Raw genomic sequence first — 20694 nt, 5'->3', positions numbered from 1 at the left:
GAATTAACACAAAAAATAAGAATACAGCCATTCAGTAAATAGTATTTGGATCAATACAAGGATTTAATTTGCCTACAATTAACATTAATTATTGATCATATGTAGGAAGGAAGATATGTAGTTTTTTCTTTCTTATCTTGTCTGTTTGTTTTTCAGGGACCGGGTTTGCAACTTCCATCAATTTACCAAAAATTTTGATTTCAATATTTTGGCCCAAGTTGCTTGTTATTGTATTAAAAAAACGTAATTTATCCACTTGACAAGCCTAATTTGTTCCCCACTTAAGAAAAGTTCCATATGCACCCCCAGATATACATTATAACTCCTTTTCTGCAGGCTGGTGATGTCCCTGTTTATAAAACTGTTTATAATGTATTTTACTGTAGCTTCACTTGCTGCTTACTCAGCTGCTTCAGTAAAGAATAATATAATGATGTGATATAGCTTAATAAAACAATATTCTAATCGGTCAATTATATACTTTTACTCTAAAACTTGAACTCGCCTGTATCTGACAGTGTCTGGTGAAGTAAAAGTTAAATATTTAAGCCCAGAAACATCAGCAAAATGGAGCAGAAACATTTTGAGATTAAATGTGCCCTTGAAAACGTTGATCATGTGACCTGTTACGCACAAAGGGCCCTGGTAAACAGGAAGCGTACTGTCTACACTGCAGTTGGTAGACAAGTAACAGAAAACACCACGAACAAGCAACATCGCTGGTGAAAAGTTTAACAGCAGTATTCACACATGATTGTTAGAGAAACTTAGCCATGTTCAGATGTAGAGTGTACAAACTGTACTTCTAGGGTGTGTACGGTCAGTGATACAGGGAGACATTGCACCTCTATTGCACAACTTGACGCTGGACTGTGAAGCCGCACTTTGCCTGTGCACTGCAAGATTGAACTTCATGGGCAATGTAAATGTTAACATATCATTGTTAGGGCCCGAGCACTGACAGTGGGAGGCCCTATGGAAATTGTAATTTTTTGAGGGCTTTAACATGCTCAACTGGGGGGGGATGTAAGGGGGTAAATAGCATTGCAGCCAAATCGAATAAAACATTCAAATTTGACTCAAAACTACATAATATACATCGTGTTTTTAGCCTAAATGTCCTCTGATATCCTCCTCTAGTTACTGCTGATCTCACTGATCCTGTCTCAAGAGAACCATTCGCAGTTACTGCAGCAGTAAGTAGGAGGACAACAATGGACATTTAGGCTAAAATCATGGTTTAAATGATGGTTTCGAGTCAAAATATGAATGTCAGGGCTGACGGACACCTGGATGACACCACAGGAGGAGTATAAATGCATTTCATGTTTTATTTCTGTTGTTGTTTTATGTCTGAAGAAGTGGTCGCCGGTTACTTCCATTGTATTGGATTTGGCTCTAACACTGTTTACCGCTGAAAGACTCAAACACTTCACCCGTCGGCATAGTGGTGAGTAGATAATGAGTGAATTTTCATTTTTTGGGTGAAGCATACATTTATTGTTTTAATAGGATTTACTGAGCTGAAACATATGCAATATTAGGGAATATAAAAATAGAAACAGTTTATTTATATGTATGTATATATATATACATATATATTGAACCTAATTCAACACCCTATGTTATATATATATATAACACAATTATCTTACTATATTGAAGTGCAGATAAAGCTGTGTAGATGATGGATGGATGAATCCTAACTAACCAATCAGAAACTGCTCTCCCATGCAAACAAAACCCTCGTTTCACCCCAAAAAGCTAAAAAACGCCCAAACGCGTCTCGAGGATCTCAAACAGTCCCGCGTGTCGTCATGACGTCACCTCTGTTTACTTTTACCCAGGCCACGCCCTCTGCTAGCAACTTGTAGCTAGCTCGGCTACAGGGAAGCAGCAGCTGCGCGGTTCCGCTCCTTCAGACACCGACACGAGTCCGACACTGTCCGTCCGCTCCCCAACTCCGGTGAGTGAACTCCGGTCCGACACCGGGCCCTGCTCCCGCTGGACGACCATGAACCACACCGCCGCGTTCATGGCGTTTGTATTTAACGTGTTTATTATCAGGGTTTTTTTTTTCGTACCCAAGCTAGCGTCGGGGCGCTGCTAGCTTTTGTTGTGCTGTTGACGTAGACGCTCCCTGCATCGCTTCGTCCGGGGAAAAACACTGCTTCCACGTCGGTTTCATTGAAACAACGCGACGGGGTGGAAGCTGTGTGTCATGTGTGTGTTGTGTTAACGTGTTAAACTCCTGAAACACGTCGCTAACACGTTAGGCTAACTGCACCTGGGGGTTTTAACGGAAGTCGAGTCCATTCAATTTTCGCGTTCCTGTAGCGACTGAAGCTAGCGACACCTCCACGTTAACACTGATTCTGGATCCGTTCACGGTGTTTCCCCCGGTTGTGAGATGAGTGCTGGTTTGCTCATGGGCTTCAGGTAGTCGAGGCTAAGCTGCCCCACAACAGCACGAAGCCAGGTCCTTAGACGTGATTGGAGTTTAACACGTGATTCCTCTCTCAACACTATGAAATATACAGGAGATTATGAGTTTTTTCATTATTTTATTTTGCGGAAGAGAATCTGAAACTTGGGTGGAATAATTGGTTTGTAATTCACGACAAACCCAGTTAGCAGGGAACCAGATCGAGACCAGGAGAAAGTTACGTGATTTAAAAATTTGAGTATTGAGCTTTTGGAGTGTTAAATACACTAGTTATACTATATTACCATATGTCTTGTGAAAGAGGGGACGGATTATATACGATTATTCTTCCTTCTGCTCCCTTTCATTCAAGATTTGAGATATAAATTGTTTTGTTTGGTCGATGAATGAAATGTTAGAAAATGTTAATATTCATATGTGTTCCTTCTTTCCTCTTTTGTGCTGTCGTGTGTGTAACTAGGAATGTAGTTTATTGTGGTTACAAATGTGATTATGGTGCATGGTATCACTTCCCTTACAGATGTATTTCCTTGATATTTTTTTACTAGTGGTGCATGTGTAACATCACGTGTTAGGAAAAAAGAAAAGTCTGCGTTTAATGGGGGAGGTGGTGTTGGTTTGCTCTTTCGGAAAAGGTCCCTTCGCAGTGCTTCCCTCATTTCCTCTCCATTCTTTGAAAAGTGGTGGCCCCCGCTGCTAGAGAGTTGCTCGTGGTGAGAATACTTTAAAAGCCGTAAACAAAAGAAGATATTGAATTCATCATGAGCGTATTATTCAGCCCATTCCTTAGACAGGTGCACTGCAACACGACTGTTCAATTATCATAATCCCACAGCAGATAATATCTGATTTTGCTCGCACTGGAGCCGAGGCGGGATGAGCCCAGTGTTCAGCCGGGCTCTCGCAAACCAAATCACCGCCGGCATCTTCAAAAATGCCCACAGGAAACACTGGCCTTTGTCTTCGCATCTAATCCTCATCCTGAAAGCAAAAGTAAACAGTGGAAAAGCTCACCAACAACCGCCTGTTTGGATTAGATAGGTTGTAGTTTTAGGCAAGACGGAACTCAGCTTTAACCGTGTAAGTTCTAACTTGCCTTTGAATGACACATCGCTGCAGCTCTAGGCGTAAATAGCTACCATGTTGTTCTCATAGATTACTGAATGTTGTATCATCTGTATTTGGTTTGTTGCTAACTGTTAGTGGAGCGTTGGCTGTGACTTTCTGAGTAAAGCTCAATCTTATCGTCTGTCAGATTCAGCCTAAATGTTGACTCTCAGTGGTGCCTCAGTGACTGATCGATTAACAGATTGATTGCAGTTTGTTAAATCTGATGGTAGGGTAACTCTCTAGAGTAAAGATGTTATCACTGAGTCTATGTGGTCAGTTTTATCTCAGGCTTTGTGCGCTGGTTTCCATCTGTGCACATTATTTGTTTACCTTTTATTTATGCTGCTTAGCTTTCAGTCTCAAACGCTCTCAACCTGTATACATAATAGTCTACTTGTGCATTGTCCTACCTGCCACGGCCGTTTATTGCACCACCTGGTTAATGGTAAATTGTTCCAGAAGGAAGATATGTTTGCACATAAACACAGACCCAGGGCCCCTGTGTTTACAGTAGTCATGGCAGCACTCAGTTATTCAACAAATAGACCTGTGCTTGTTCCTCTCCCACTTGTAGAGGAGAATGTTTGTCTTGGTGGGTAGGGTGATAACCGTGCAGCTCTTAACTTTTAGTGCTATGGTCTGTTCCATACAGCACAGTAACTTCCACATAGTGAATGACTGCATTATTAGATCATTACAGCGACTTTTAGTATTCTGTCCTCGGGGTACGGTGCTTGTAATTACTTGTTAAGTGATAGTTTTGTCAGAAAGTTACGCTGTATTGTGTTTGTGTTCTTCCTGTATTTCCTCATTTTGTTCTGCTCTATCCAGCTGTTTTTACACCCGTTTCCTTTATTCTCAGGTCAGTGAAGTCCAGATGCATGAGTCTGGGTCAGAACCAACAAGCCACACCACTCCAGCAAGTCAGACAGAGTTCGAGAGTCGTACTGAGAATGAGAGTCGACTGAGCAGCAGCCTGTCTCCTCCTCCAGAGGCACCAAGGGTCAGTGTCCTAGTTGCAGCTTTCTCTCTCACAAGCATTGGTTTCAAACATTTGTATTCACAAAATAAGAAATGAATTTACTGCTGAGTCTTTGCATATTCCACAGAAACCTATCATGGCGTATAATGTGTAAATCAACATGAAATTAATCTGCAACACTTTTAATGGTTTATACATTTTTTGGGTCATTCTCCAAACCAGATGCCAAACTTTTCCTGTTTGCAGCATTTCAATTGTGCAAATTAGCTGATTTCCTATTTATAGATGAACTGTTGGTCAAAAACAATCTTAAGAGGATTCAATCGTGGGCTCACAAAATTATAATGGCCACTTTTTTTTTTTTCTTGGACACACGTTAAGCCATTTGATACTAACCGCTTCTCAGATGTGAGGATTTGCTGATTTTTCACTATTAAGTGAATGTTTTTTCAGGTTTTCATTTGTTGTTGTTGTTGGATGAAATAAGCAATTATACAACGTCACTGTGGTTTGGTATTGAGTCAATGATTAATCGGATTGATTGTCTCATTCACAGATTATACATTTTTTGTGGCAGCCTTGAAATCATTCTGTTCAGAAAAGCCACTTTTACCACTGTGCAGTTTCTTTATTACAGAACCATACTGCTTTATAGAAGCATGTGTAAACATTTGTTCACAATGCTACGTAAGTGTTGCTTCTAACACATCTGCTCTGACTTCACTTTAGTGTGAATCACAATTAGATATGCTACATTTGATTTTAGCCGGTCTGGTTTCCAAGCACCATATATTTTCTTGTCAGTCTCCTCAAACATAAGATTTAGAAGGTGATACTGAACCAAGGGCAGAGAGCTTACTGATGTTTGAGAATTTAAGCCCCCTTATTTGTTTTTCTGCGTGTCAAGATATCGCTGAACCTCTCAGTTCGTCTGTCTCCATTTCTCTGAAGCTCAGTGTTTTCTATTTATGCTGGAGGGGAGCACAGGAGTGGGGGAGGTTGCACTGGGGCTTGGAGGGGGAGGCAGAGCACTAACTCCTGCTGGGCAGAGCGATCTGCGTTTTATTCTTAAGTTTGTTTACACTCTTGTCATGTGGGTTAGAGGGGCTCGGTTAGAAGGCAAGGCAGCACACTATTGCTGAGAAGCCATATCATTTTCGGCAGACTTGTGAATGTAGATTGTCAAGTCTGTCCAAGTCTTTCAATAGATTATTAGTTTGATTATAGTCACAGAATATCATGCTCAGGTTTAGACTTTTTGCCTCTGTAAATATCTATGTTGTTGCTGAATTTATTATCTTAAGATCTAAAAATAACAACAAGTATAACTGCTTTTGCAAATTGTCCCTCTCTTTTGGCTCAGGCCACACCCATCAGGCCACATTAGCAAGTATTAAATCTCATAAGAAGGAACATAGTGTTTGTTTTTCAGCCAGTTTTCAGTGTTTCTATTTGCTGTCAGTCATCTCAGAGTTCACAAGACCAGTCTTGCGGGAACAGATCTGTGTTTACACTCAGTTGCTCGCTGGTATGACTTTTAACAAAAACAACAACAGAAGATGTTTGGACTTGCTGGCTGCCATGGCAACGGGGATTAGGCAAAGGCTGTTGTTGTGTTGATGGTGTCCACAGAAAAATAGAGGGGCCAACCGGCTCTGTCTGTGGGATAGACCTATTTTCTATGCTTTGGTGGCCACCTCTGCAGCATTGAATTTCACAAGAAAGGACAAAGCAGGAGGCAGTCGTCTGTTATTGTTAGCCCAGAGCCTGTGTGAAATTCACCGTCAGTTTGTTTACCCGTTTCAAAACAAGCCCCAGCCTCGGAGAGAAATGTTTGTTTGTGGATCAGGCCTTAATTAAAATACGAATCTCGAGTTCTGTTTTCGTAAACACGCCCTGTATGCTTTTTATTCATTATTTATATCTCTGTGCAATTTTGATTACTCTGTTTATGTTTACAGTAAACATCCCTTGAGCTGTGAGGGTTGACAGTGAGAGGGGGGAGGGTGTGGTAATTGCTGCATTCCGAGCCGAGGATGTTGTTGTTGTTTTTGTGGCACTGGTTGTTGTTTTGCTGGAGCTCTAATTCCCCTAAGCCACCCAGAGTTGTTGTTGTTGTTGTTGTTGATGTTTATTTCATTTTTAGCTGTAAAATTGCAGCCAGGCTCATTTTTGCTAGACTGACCAGTGAAGTGGAACAGATAAATAAGAGTTTATAGTAGTATAAATCCTTTTCTGAAGTAGGGCAAGAGGGATAGGAGTAGAGCTACAATGATTTTATGATTATTCCATTAGTTGAACTGTCTGATAGAGGAAATATAATGTGAGTCATTTATAGACATACAAATACATTTAAAGATTTAAGAAATGATGGCACATATCAACTATTTAAGATTTTTTTTTTAACGTTATACACAAATCAAATCAGGAAACTGAGGGAAATTAAAAATCATGTGCTGACAATTACTGCAAATGTATGTTTGTAGTTGTTGTTTTGCTTTTTTTAGCTATTATCCATTTGCCTTTTTATATAAATACAGTGTATTAAACACACATGTAAACCACCTACTACCATATTGTAATATTTATAACGCTGGGTCCTTAATAGTTTCTCTCCTCTACATCAGAGCATAAGGGCTGACAGTGCAGTTCAGAGTGAGAACAGATTCTGTAGTGAAAGAGCTCTTTTAAAGTCCAAGCACTTATTTAATAATGTAAATCCCTGTTAGAAATTGTGTTAAAAGTACAGATATGACCGTGGAATCCATTAACAGCTGAAATGTAGATTGATTGAAGAGGGATGGTCTCTCGTTTCCTTGTAAATGCCATGATTGTTTTTCCTGGGATGGAATGTATGGGATGTAAGAGGCACTTACACATATGCTCACATCCAGAGCAGCCTACATATGTTGCATTTTTTGTCACAGACGTTGCATCCACAGTGTTTTCTTCCTCCTGTTCTGTGATAAAGATTCTAATTCACTTTTCTGTTCTGCTATGCTTTTCTTCCGGGATGATGCAGGTTCCCGTGTCATTGTCGGTGATGACCCCACCAGCAGAGGCGCCACAGCAGCTTCAACAGACCCCACAGCAACAGATCCTCAGTCCTCAGCAGCTCCAAGCTCTGCTCCAGCAGCAGAAAGCACTCATGTTACACCAGGTAATGTATTTTTCGTGAAAGTCATCTGTGTAATTTTAGCTCGCACTGGTTTTAATGCCACTAAACGGACATTTTCACCCAATATTTCTGCAGCAACAAATTCAGGAGGTCTTCAAGAATCAGCAAGAGCAGCTAAATATGCAGTTGCTGCAACAGAAGAATGCTGGGATTGTTAGCCAAGAGGTAACATTAATTCATTACAGAATTATTTTTATCGCTTCATGAATATTTGATCATTATATAAATATTTATTGTGCAACTATGATAATCAATTCGTACTGAGTCTTATCTCAGCTCAGTTGCACTAAAGGTTAATGGATGGAATTCTTTAGACAGCAATAACTGTAATTATTATCATCAGGGTTTGGGTTGGTATCTTTCCTCTCCTCCACTGCTTTGAGTTTATTCTTCTACGATGCGTCACGTTGCTCTGCTCCAGCTCCATCACCTGCAGCCTCACGTACTGTAGTGCACACTCAAGTCCCAGCAATCGTATGAACTTATGTCGATTTTGTCCATTTAGATGAAAACGGAATTTCTGTGATATATTTGGACATAAGAAAAATACAGAAAGTTTTTATCTAAATGAATAAACAGTGAGCTTGTTTTTCTTCTCTAAATAGCATCGTAAGCTCATTGATTGACAGCACCTGACAGAGGCACATTTTCAAACCTACAACACATGTACAGTGTGATGTTTATTGGTTCAGTACATGTTCTGTTATCTCATCAAGCTTTGTTTGATATGGAAAACAGAAATGGAAATTCACTCTGTGGTTTCTCCTGTCGCAGCTGACCGCTCAGCAGATCGCCATCCAGCAGCAGCTCCTTCAGATGCAGCAGCAACATCTCCTCAACCTGCAGAGGCAAGGCCTGCTGTCTGTCCTCCCCACCAGCCCCTGCACAGCTCCAGGTAATCTGTCCTAAAGCTGTTTTTACTTTCAGGTTCAATTGTTGTAGTGTTTTGTTTTTATCTTCAGCTCACTTAAAGTAAACACTGCATATGTGAACGTGCCGTTTCAGGCTCTGAGAATGGTAGCATGCTGTCTTCCAGTGGAGACACCAGAGAGTCCTCCGGTCATCAATCCGCCCCCAATGGTCATCACAGTCTCCCGAAGAGAAGAGAAAGGTGCTTTAACGTATACATAGAAAATGTATCTGTCAATTTACCTTTATTTCATTTAAAAACTGATATAGCCCCGTCAGCTTCATCATGGTCGACTATATTATTTGTTGCAGTGGGACAATGGATGAAAACACACAGAATAGCCATTCTCTGTACGGAAATGGAATGTGCAAATGGCCCGGCTGTGAGACAGTGTTCGGAGACTTTCAGGCTTTTCTCAAGTGAGTAGTCAAACATTGCTTATTCACATCTTTCTGGACTTGCATTGACACGAATGAAGTTTATATATTTAAGGAAGAAATGCACATACAGAGAGACAAATTAAAGGAAAAACCCTAAAAAGGGAGAATCAAGATGGCATTGTTCATAATGGTTTGCTGAATGGTTCAATGAGTATGAAAGTGGTGTGAATCCTATGCTATGAACTTAGTTGTCACCAGATCTAAACCCTATTGAAAACCAATGGGAGATTCTGGGCTGATGTATCAGACAGAGCTCTGTGCAAGTTGTCCTGGCAGCTGCTGGTGGTTTAACAACCTACTGGGACACTTTATGTTGGTTTTCCTTTAATTTGTCACCTCTCTGTATGTTCTGTATTTTGCACATATGGTTTAATTATCACATATGAGCTAAAAAATATATTTAAATCTTGAATACGTTTCTCCCTATGTATTTCTTGTGTATACAAATTATATTAATTCGAATTTCAAGCATTTTTACTATGTACCACAGCTGCACAGTGGTTTCCCTAAATAAGGTCATGATTTTAAACCTTTTCTGCAGACATTTGAACAATGAGCATATTCTGGACGACAAGAGTACAGCACAGTGCCGTGTCCAGATGCAAGTGGTTCAGCAGCTGGAATTGCAGGTATGATTTTGGTTTATTTTTTTCAAGCTAATCCTTTTAATGTTTCTTTTTTAACTCAAACAAGTGGGACAATTAACAGTAATTCACTTTTATAAATATAAGTATCCAGTCCTTTTCTATTAATTACCGGAAAGTAAGTTTTCTAAAAAACTCCAGGGAAAGTCTGTATGTTGCCAAAATCTGTTTTCACACCAGCCGCGGAGGCAGAAGTGATGTTTTGAGATAATTACATTTCTCAGGATGCAAGAACCAAACTCATTCCCACACTGAATGTCATTTCACCATTTAACACAAGCCGTGAATTCACTGACTCTCAACTTCTATTTCGGTCCTCTCATCTCACCCAGTTGAAGAAGGACAAAGAGCGACTGCAAGCTATGATGGCTCATCTCAAGTCCTCTGAACCCAAACCCGCAGTGCAGCCTGTAAGTACCTGCCACGGTTGTGTCCTTCAATTAAGATAAATATTGTTTTGCTTGCACTTAAAGTGACGTTTTCCTGACTCTGCTACTTTGTGTTTTCAGGTGAATCTGCTGTCTAACGTGTGCTTCTCCCAGGCAACATTGCCCAAAGGCCTTCCTCCTATGAGCCTGTCTCAGAGTGCCACGGCACCATCCACACCCCTGACGCCACTCTCTGAATCCCCTTCAGTCCTCACTCCCAATAGCATGTTCACTGGGACCCCTGTACGGAGGCGGTACAGCCGCTCAGTGAGCCAAGGTAACGGTGAGATCACGACTAACCACTTTCAAAAATACATTTTTATCGCTGGTATGAACTGAAACATGATTGTGGTGAGTTGTACATACATGTTAATTTCACTGGGACGCTCATCTTCCCTTTAAAGAGTTATTTCTAAACTTATTAAATATTAGTTTCTTTCATAATTGGAAATGGCTCTTCTATGTTTCCAGTCCATTCTGTATGTGCATATGTATAAACAATGCTTGTTAATGTTTTTCCACAGATATAATTGATAACAAGGAGTTCTACTTGAGCACAGAAGTTAGACCTCCATTCACATATGCATCTCTCATAAGACAGGTAACGTTTACCTTCCTCATGCAGCACAGACACAATGAATGAATTCACATCTGTGGCAAATCCACATGTTTTATCGTTTCCAGTAAATCTGACTTTGTCTTCATCTCTTTCAGGCAATATACGAATCACCCCGGAACCAGCTGACGTTAAATGAAATCTACAACTGGTTCACAAGAAACTTTGCATATTTCAGGCGCAACGCAGCAACTTGGAAGGTACGAACCTGTGAAATGTCCTCGGGTATGAAAATGTGACACAGGAAAAGTGTTTTGTTGTGTTTCATTGCAACTAGGTTGTTGCTAATTTAGTACTTCAGATGTGCGCTGCTCCCCTTATTTAATTCCTTTCCTTCATCATCTTCTAGAACGCCGTCAGACACAATCTCAGCCTCCATAAATGCTTTGTACGTTTGGAGAACGTGAAGGGAGCCGTGTGGACGGTAGATGAAATCGAGTTCCACAGAAGACGGCCCCAGAAGACGGCTGGTAGCGGGTACGTGTTTTCAGATAGAAGTCACTCTCCTGGCAGTATTTCACCTCGCAGGGACACAAGTTGAAGTCGAATCTTGCAATAATAAGCAAAGCAATGTGTGAAACAGGATTTTGTGCGTAAACAAAAATAGGAGCCAACTCCTGTGTGTTTGCTGTTTGCATAAAACCTACAAGTCAGACTTTTACACAACTGAGACCTCCCCCCTTGATACACCGCTATCAGTCGATCATTGACAATATCATGTGAGGATTTTATTTTCTCATTCCTTGTAACTATGACTCAAAACACTTAACTGGTGTGGATTTCAAACAAACAGACCTGGACTGACTGCGTCACAGTGTACACAGCCATGTGAGTGCTGCAGTAAACAGTGTATGAATAATATTGTTGTTGTTGAAACTATGCGAAACTGGAAAAATGACTGGAACATACACCAGTGTGATGAGAACTGCCTAAATGACAGAAACCACCTTTTATTTGACTTTTTAGTTTGGCTCACATGAGGGAGGTGGTGTTTATGACTTATACCGCAGCCAGCCACCAGGGAATCAAGATGATTTGACTTCTCCTTTGTGGAGCTGTCATGTCGTTGTGTATCTTTTGTGTACAGTCTGTGTACAGTTCTGACGTATGATGCTGCTGTTATCTCAGGTGTCAACACATAGACCTAACTTGTTATATTGTGTTTGTGCACCAACAGATCTCTGCTGAAGAACTCTCAGAGCCGTCAGAGCTTAGCTCATCAGGTAAGAGCACATCTCTTTTTTTTATTATGTTTGATTATAAGTTAATATTAATTAAGGTGACAAATGGCTTCAGCTACATATGAAAACTGAGGATGTGACTGTTTCTTTTCAGAGCGCTGGTATGGACAACTCTCACTACAGTTCAGCCTCCATGGGCAGCATCCCACTGCACTCTCTGCCTCACGTTCTCCAGGAGCAGATGAATGGAGCCCTGGCTAATGGATCAGGATATCACAGTGACAGCAGCGCCACACAGTCCCCCCCACAGGCTTTGTAAGTGTCACCTCCAGCTCTGCAGTGTATTTGAACCCGTTCAGACCTGGTGCTCACGTCCATCCTGACTGATCAGTTCACAAGTGGTCAACGCTAAGTTCAGGATTGAACAAGAAAACCGGACTTAAATCCTTCCTGAGATCTGATCACTCACCACAGTCTTTCTGCAGTATGAAGTTATGCTAATGCCTCCTCGGTCACAGTTCATGTCTTCTGACTTTCTGTAGTTTCCTTATGTATCAAACATATTGACGCCACAACCACATGACCACCTCATAATGTCTGATAAATTCAGAATCAGTAAGGATTTATTGCCAAGTAGGTTTACACATACCTGGAATTTTCTTTGGTAAAAGAGGTGCATACATTGAACATAAACATAAAAACACAATAAGTACTTCACATAAGAAAGAAATAACTATACATAAAACAAAATATATACAAGATATAAAAAGTAAAATGCAAAAAAGGGGGGAATGAGTATTTGCAATATGCAATATACTGTTGTGTGTGTGTGTGTTAATGTAACACAGAATTGAGGCATGGGGGCGGGATAAGAGTCCAGGTCAGATGGGGGTCCCGGCCCTTGTTGATAGGCCAGTTGCAGCCGGGAAGAAGCTGGTCTTGTAGCGGGAGGTTTTGGTCCTGATGGCCCGCAGCTTCCTGCCGGAGGGAAGAACCTCCAAGAAATTGTTAAAATCCTTCAAAGCACAGCTAGACCAGATTCATTCAACCTCTCCTGACTCTCTCTGCATGTAGAGCAGGTGAAGTACGATCCAATCCCTTGGAAAAAAGTGTCACAGGAGACGCATGCAGGACACATTTAATTGTCAGGTGTGAACAGACGCTGTCCACTTTCGATCAGGTCTCTCAGGACAGATGTTAACACCAGGTCTGAACTGGGCCTTTGACTAAGTTATGGTTTAATAATATACGTATGATCACAAATCCTGATTGTGTGTGTTTTTATTTTTTCATTTTATCGTACCAGCATTAAAGAGGAGCAGGAGGATGAGGAGATATGTGACAGTTATCCCTACGAATCTCCGGAGAGCCCGGAGGAGCACGGCCACAGCCCCGAGATGAGCCAGGAAGAAGACAGCAGCAGCCTCGGGAGGCACAACCTGCATCTGGACCGCATGCCGTCCCTCTGACCGCCAGGGCCGAGTCCTCCGCTGCAAGCTCCCACTCACCGCCTGTGTGACTTTGTATTCCAAAAAAAAACAAAAACAGCTTCATCTACATAACCAAACCACTCTGTTCTTTGGGATTTTTCCCCCCCATCTATATATATATATATATATATATATATATATATATATATATAGATATATGAATCTATATATATCTGCCTTTCTTATTTTCGTTCTCAATCTAGTTCTTAATTCTTTCTGTACAGTAGAGTGATATCACACAAATTGTCTTTTCATGATTTTTTTCTTATTTTATATATATCTGTACACATGAGGACCACGAAGAGCAGAGACGCCAAAGCAAAGGGAACATCGATAATTAGCACTTCACCATGAAAAAGAGATCTCCCCTGCTCCAAGCTACTTTAACGCTGAGCAGGGGGCCACACTACCTGATTTTATTTTAGTAGTCACAATATTTAAAATGTAGAGGGAGCAAAGAAAATGTTCACTGCCAACGTGATCTGATATATTTGTAATTAAAGTATAATCGATTGATCAAAAGAATACGTATAACTCCTCTATGCTTGTTGGTTTTTCTTAACCCCTTCCATGAGCATTGTTAAAAATTAGCTCTGACGGAGCTTGTCAGAGTAGATACTATAGATTTACCATCATTGTAAACCGATGCATCTCTATGAATAATAAATTCATCATTATAAATGTGAACTTGTGTGTCTTTTATCTACATTTACGGTTGTATTCAGTAATGAAGTTATGGTCTGTTGATGTTTGTTTCTTTACCTGATAGCAAGCCCCACTTCTCTCTGTCAACGGTAATGACTTCTTAATGGAAGGTAATGGAACAAAGCAAATGTTCCGGGTGGTGAACTTTCCACTGTACACTGTGGTATGTCTATTTTAACATCCTATAAATTCACCTCTGTGCTCTCAGCCGATGTGGTTTGAAAAAACATGATTGCATCGCGAAAAGCTCGGATTAGAAGATAACACACGGCTCCAGGATCCTTTTTCACGTTGTCCCACAGAACCCAGGTGTTTGATAAGTGGCTCTGGTTCGACCCTGTGTCGATAAAATGCCCTAATTGAGTGGATCTTCTGGGCATCGCAGAATTGTAGTTGTGCTTCGTGACTGGCAAGTATTGATCGACGTGGAGTGTGCTCACATTGCGGGTGTGTGCATGATGATGGGACGCACTTGAGCTCAACCTCCGAGGGATTACAGTGTTTCAGAGGCTTCGCTTTACGCTGTTGGATTGTTAACCAGCACGGGTAATATTTACAGCAAACTAATATGCAGGATTATTGTTTTTTCTTTTAACCAGTTTATTTTTTGTGTGCTTCTCGCATGATTCCTCTATATTTAACTAAAAAACAGGAGGTCGCATTGGATGTTTTATTCTCTGACAAATGTTAGTTTTTAGTTATAATTTCTCTTCTCACCACTTTGTCCTGCACAAGATGACCACTGCGTCAAAGCCTCCTGTGAAGGATCAGGATTATCTCAAGCTTGAGGGACTGGGAGAACGTGTTTCTGATGGTAAGTCGTTCAGTTGCTCTGTTTCTCACTGGAATACGTCATGTGGTCCCTGACCAGCGTTATCAGGGGAGTTTACACCCAGATGAATTAAATCTAATCTTATCTCTTCTTGCTAAAGTTGTGTGAAGCAAATCTTATACACTTCAAATCTCACCTCCCTGGCTAAATGTTGATTTTATCCTGAAAGATACAAAGCAATGCGGTACAATGCAATACAAAAATCATTGATACAAAATAATTCACAAATTCTTTCAGTATTTATTGTTACTAATATTAAAATGTGTATTATATAATAAACCGTGCAGAAAAGATCAGCAACTATGGTGAAATCTTACGAAAGAAATTGTGTTTATATTCTTGATTGAAATGAGGTGGTAATTGCATTTTTTTCTTTTCTTTATATATTTATTCATCATAAATATCTATCTATCTGCCTTTTACATGAAAACAAGAAATAACGATTGAATGTAAAACCTGCAAATTGAAATGTTATGTTATCATTAACACTATTATTCAGTATATATCAGTAATAAGTACTGCTGTACCAGTTCCTACTATCAGAAATAAATACCGCAGTACTGATTATCATTAGTCATACTTTGTACATCTCAAATCAACATTCATATATTTCCTGCTTCGTCCTTTCAAAGGCACTGACCTCAAACCAGTGACTGGCAGTCCACCCAGAGAGACCACTGGGATGTTCGGTGCTCACCGCAGACCAAGCACCACCTCAGAGCGAGAGCTGGACCAGCCAGAGGCCGAGCCCTGCTCCCATGATGCCCTGGGGGGCAGTGAACTGGGCGGCTCCAGCTGCTCCATGTGTTCTGACAAGTTTAAGAGCAGCAGCAGCCATTTGTCCTCAGAGGATTCCTACCAGCCCGGAACAGGAGGTACATGACTGCTCGAAGGGAAGAGCAGCTGATGCATACCATGAGACATAAATCATTAACAACACTATCATATCCTGATTTGTGCACCAGATGACACTTTCAGAGATTTTCACTTCATGCTGAGAATCTAACATCTTTCTTTTTGACCTTTTTCTCCTCTGCTCCCCCCACGTCACCACCACCACCACCTCCACCACCAGACGACTGTGCAGCTCTCCTGCTCTCCTGTCTGCACTGTCGTTTCCATGAGTTAATGGCCCTGCTACCGGATACCTGCGAGAGGGCCGTGAGCCGCTGTTTCCCCTCGTACAAGTACATCATGGCGGCCAGCGAGTGGGACGAGCAGGGCCAGGGCTGCTGCGGCCGCCGGCTGGAGCTGGACTGTAACTTCTTTGACTCCTGTAAGGACGCCGGCGACCTGGTGGAGTTTGCCATGGAGATTTCAGAGGTGTGCTATCGCTGAAACCGTGACCTCTGACCTGCACCATGAGTTCTCCTCCAACTAACAGCATCACATTGTACATTTCTTTAAAATCATGCTGCACAACTGATATTCACTTTACTCCTCCCATCTTTCCAATGCTGCATATCCACTATAGAGTCAGACTCAATAGAATTGCACACACTCGTAAATATCGTTCCCCTGAATACAAAACAAATAATGTGAGGGTGTCGCTTTGGACTTTGTTATTCAGCAGATTGGTCCATTATGAAAATCATCATTAGTTGCAGTCCTATGCAAAATATACCCAGAGAAGCTTTTTAATGCCTGACTCATGATAATCTGTGTAGTGGTCTATGTAATAGTATAAATGTCGGGACATGTTTCTGCATAATTGAGTTATTTTACATTTCACCACGTTAGAAAACGTAGTATTTTATACAGTGTGGTATTAATACTTTTCCTGACTGGCAGATCTGTGTCTGTGGGCGTGTGAGAGAACCGACACCTCCCCGAAAAGTTCATTTGACAAGGGACAGGCTACTTAAGTCAGCTGTAACGTGTGATTAGATAAATATATCCACCCCCCCCCCCCCCCCCCCTCGGTCTCCGCTGACCTTTTACATGTACAGTAGCCTCCAGATTGTCACTCCACAGAGTAGGCTGAGGACATTTGGCCGAGCCGGGGGTTTCAGGGACCATGCTTTCACCTAACGACTGCAGCCACTCACCACAGACCAGGTTTGATCTGGTCCAGGTGAACGGGGCATGGACCAGACAGACAGAGCAGGGGCAGGGGGCGGAGGGGAAGTTGAGTCATGCTAAAATGTAAGTACTGAGTTTTAAATGGATCCAGGTCAGGTATTTAAATGATTAGTGTGATTTGGGTATGAGAGATAATTCTGGATTGTAAATGTTTAATGGCAAATTCATTATTTATTATGAATAATAATATAATAAAACTACATTTATAATGTGTTCATTTTTCCACTGTATGCTTCTTGGTCACATGTTCATGTTTCACAGACTGGGGAAGGTCCTGTACTTTTCTATTTCAGGCTGAGATCACTTACATGTACAACAGCTGTGGGAACAGCAGATCTATTAAAATATTCTCTCTAAATATCGAGTCTCACTATGAAAACCTTTTCCTTATGGACAGTTTTGGTGTTTTCACATAGGAGATTAGTGTTTTTGCCCTCTGTGCTGGTTTGAGGAGGCCAGGGTTCTCTCAGAGATTTATATGCACCAGTCATGATTCATCAAACGTTCGAATAGACAACATCTCGACAAATTTTGACCGCAAACAAAACCCAGAATAATTTAGTTTTTCCATATCAGATCATCCCTCAGAATCAAGTGTTCTGTACGTTGTAATTTTTACTCAAGTTTTTCCTTTGGAGTGTTCTTGCAAAACATCAAAAGTTATTTTAACATTTAACAATATCTTCATTACTCACAAAAACAAATTGGGTGAGACACTCACTCTGATTGGACGTATGAATGCAAAGGCTCATGGGACTTTTAAGTGCTCTAGGTAAATGTAGCTGGTTTAGTCATAATTTAATAACGTCGTGTCATTCTTCTGACCTGGTTCATGTTTATGTGTTCAGTTTTCGCAGCATACTTTAATATTGCATTAATATGGTCATGTTTATTAGTATGTATTATAAATACAGTCAAATTAAGCTGTTGAATAAATGTATTCGGGTAGAGAGCATGAATAAATAATAGCATAAAATGTAAATAATGTAGTAGAAGTACCTCAAATCTGACTCAGTTACTTTCCACCATTTTTATGATGTTAGTTTTTTGTGATCAATGACAAAGCACAGAAAAAAAACTTTCAACCAAAGCTAATTACCTTTTCATTTTTTCTTTTTTCTTTTGTTGCCTTATCGTGAACTACCTTCAGCTATGAGAAGAAGTCCGAGCACGGAGTTTCCTGGACAGTGGTCAGCCCGATTGTGTTCACCTACAGAGTCATTCAGTGCCAGAACCTCCTGGATCCCAGTAACGACACTTTGTTGTGGGGTCATTTAGGAGGCGAGGAGCGGAAAGAGGCCGCAGCTAAATCCAAACCTGTGAAACGATTCATCGTCATCGATGAAGTCGTCCATCGTCTGTACGGCTCTCAGGTGCTCGGCTACTTTGAGTCCAGGGACGTCGTGTGTAAGATCCTCCCTCTGCCCACCACTGAGGAGAACAAGTGCATGGAGTTAGTGACCAGGATCCTGGAGGAGGTTCATGAGTTTGGTCTGGACCGGCGCTCCGAGCCAATCATAGCCATCGGTGGGGGGGTTTGTCTGGACGTGGTGGGCCTGGCGGCGTCTCTCTACCGCCGGAGGACTCCGTACATCCGGGTGCCGACCACCGTGCTGGCCTACGTGGACGCCAGCGTGGGGGCAAAGACAGGGGTCAACTTCGCCGGCGGGAAAAACAAGCTGGGAAGTTACGTCCCGCCGGCGGCAACGTTCTTAGATCGCTCGTTTTTCCAAACTCTTCCAATGCGTCAGATCAGCAATGGGATGGCAGAGATGTTAAAGGTTGTTGTTGCATCATCGTTGAGGATTGAAAAGAGTGATTTTCCTGAAGTGTGTCAAACTAACCTCCTGATAACTGATGTGAAATCCACAGCCACATTAGATTCACAACTAGATTTTGAAGCCTCTGTGTCAATAACTTTATGCATCTGAGAAATATATTTAGAAATCAATTCAACCTGTTCTTTTACTGACCAAGAGGAGCTTATTAATGCCTCAATGAATCAATGAATGAATCAATGAATCAATGAATGAATCAATCAATGAATCAATCAATCAATCAAATTTGATTGATGTAGCCCATATTCACAAATCACAATGTCTCTCATTGGAATAAAACAAATGAACAGCTTAAGACATGTGTCTTATATAAGTGAAGCAGTGTCTTAATGTCAGAAGTATTTATACAAGAAGAAAGTCTGACAGAGATGAAGGACACAGTACAGAAATTGTTATCATAACGCTATTGCCAGAAATATTATACATGGGCAGGAATATTGAATATCTAAGAAATCAAACTGGTTTTCATAACCCATAGTTGCCTGGGGAAGAAGTCAGCAACATGTATCGATGAGACATTTACGTGATGAAGAGGAAGAGGAGGATAGAGAAGCTCCCAGTCTGTTTTTACATCATTGTTCAAAACATATTTTTATAGGAAACACTTTCAATACCTGATTTTCTAACCGGTTTAAATGGATGTTGTTTGTTTTTGACTATTTTCTTTCCTGTTTTCTTTTGTGTTGTTTTTGTTTCAATGCATTTTGTGAGGCACTTTGTAACCTTGTTTTAAATTACACAGAAAAATGCTGAGGTGCAATAGAAATAAAGTTTTTATATCATTATTATTATCATAACCATTTTTCTAATCCAAGCAAATGTTTGCAGACTAACTTCCTGATTCTTATGCCGATAGTTGCTGTTGTTGCTGGAATCGTGGGGAAATACATACGCTAGTGATAGAATGATGTGGTTCTGCACGGCCGTGCCTCTTCAAGCAGAAACCAACTTTCTAATTGTTTCTCTTCTATTTGTCTCCATTTGACCTCAGATGGCCCTGATGAAGCACCCGGGCCTGTTCCAGCTGCTGGAGGCCGAGGGCCGGAGGCTGCTGGACACCAAGCTGCAGCCGGACGGCACCGACAGCTCCGGACACGAGGACAGTGCTGCGGCATCCACCCGGATCGCCATTGAAACCATGCTGGAGGAACTGGCTCCCAACCTATGGGAGGATGATTTGGACCGGCTGGTGGATTTTGGTCACCTCATCAGCCCCGAATTAGAAATGGTCAAACAGGAGCTTCTGTTATGTTTCTGTTTGTTTTTTCTTTTTTATTCCCTTTGGACTGGTCTGGATTGAGAATTATACAAATCTCTGTTATTTCTAACAGAGAGTTTTACCAGCGCTGCTTCATGGGGAGGCGGTGAACATCGACATGTCCTTCATGGTGTATGTGGCCCACCAGAGGGGGCTGCTGACAGCAGAGGAGAAGCAGCGCATCATCCAGTGCATGCTGGGCCTGGAGCTGCCTGTGTGGCACCAGGACTGCACCCTGGCCCTGATACACAAATCCCTGCAGGAGCGTTTGAGGCACTCCGGCGGCTCCCTGAGGATTCCTCTTCCCACAGGACTGGGACAAGCAGGTAGAATAACACACCATCAAACCCGCCTGACAACAATCTGCTGCCCAGAGTAAAATACCAACCAAACAAAATGTATTTCTGAGATTACAAATGTTAATTAACACTTTTCTTTTTTTTTTTACAGAAATCTTCCACGACATGGTTGAGGAGAATGTGCTCAGCCAAGCCTACGAGAAGTGGACCAATGAGCTCGCTCCCTCTGGGACATGTTGAAATGCATCCACTTGT

At 41.4% G+C, this 20694-nt stretch overlaps 2 protein-coding genes across 3 annotated transcripts; both read left to right on the top strand.

Annotated features, from left to right (window-relative positions):
- Window positions 1-4072: 4072 nt before the first annotated feature.
- LOC128442783 (forkhead box protein P1-B) lies at window positions 4073-14112 on the top strand. Of its 2 annotated transcripts, none has more exons than XM_053425357.1 (16): window positions 4073-4148; window positions 4419-4559; window positions 7561-7698; window positions 7792-7881; window positions 8491-8611; window positions 8722-8827; window positions 8938-9045; window positions 9608-9695; window positions 10043-10120; window positions 10220-10421; window positions 10663-10739; window positions 10853-10954; window positions 11104-11231; window positions 11932-11977; window positions 12090-12250; window positions 13242-14112. In XM_053425357.1, the coding sequence occupies exons 1-16, from the start codon at window positions 4137-4139 to the stop codon at window positions 13402-13404; spliced, it is 1761 nt and encodes a 586-aa protein (XP_053281332.1). In that variant the 5' UTR covers window positions 4073-4136; the 3' UTR covers window positions 13405-14112. The 2 variants fall into 2 exon arrangements, with proteins under 2 accessions (XP_053281332.1, XP_053281333.1); XM_053425358.1 differs by having other exon boundaries at window positions 4074-4148; window positions 10220-10415.
- A 2867-nt stretch (window positions 14113-16979) lies between these two features.
- LOC128441904 (2-epi-5-epi-valiolone synthase) lies at window positions 16980-20679 on the top strand. Its single transcript, XM_053424024.1, has 5 exons — window positions 16980-17107; window positions 18195-18825; window positions 19874-20110; window positions 20214-20466; window positions 20591-20679. Exons 1-5 carry the CDS (start codon window positions 16980-16982, stop codon window positions 20677-20679), a joined length of 1338 nt encoding a protein of 445 aa, XP_053279999.1.
- The last annotated feature ends 15 nt before the right edge of the window (window positions 20680-20694 follow it).

Source organism: Pleuronectes platessa, chromosome 6 (genome assembly GCF_947347685.1).
Source record: "Pleuronectes platessa chromosome 6, fPlePla1.1, whole genome shotgun sequence".
Taxonomy (NCBI): Eukaryota; Metazoa; Chordata; class Actinopteri; order Pleuronectiformes; family Pleuronectidae; genus Pleuronectes; species Pleuronectes platessa.
This window is presented reverse-complemented; position numbering and strand designations above follow the sequence as displayed.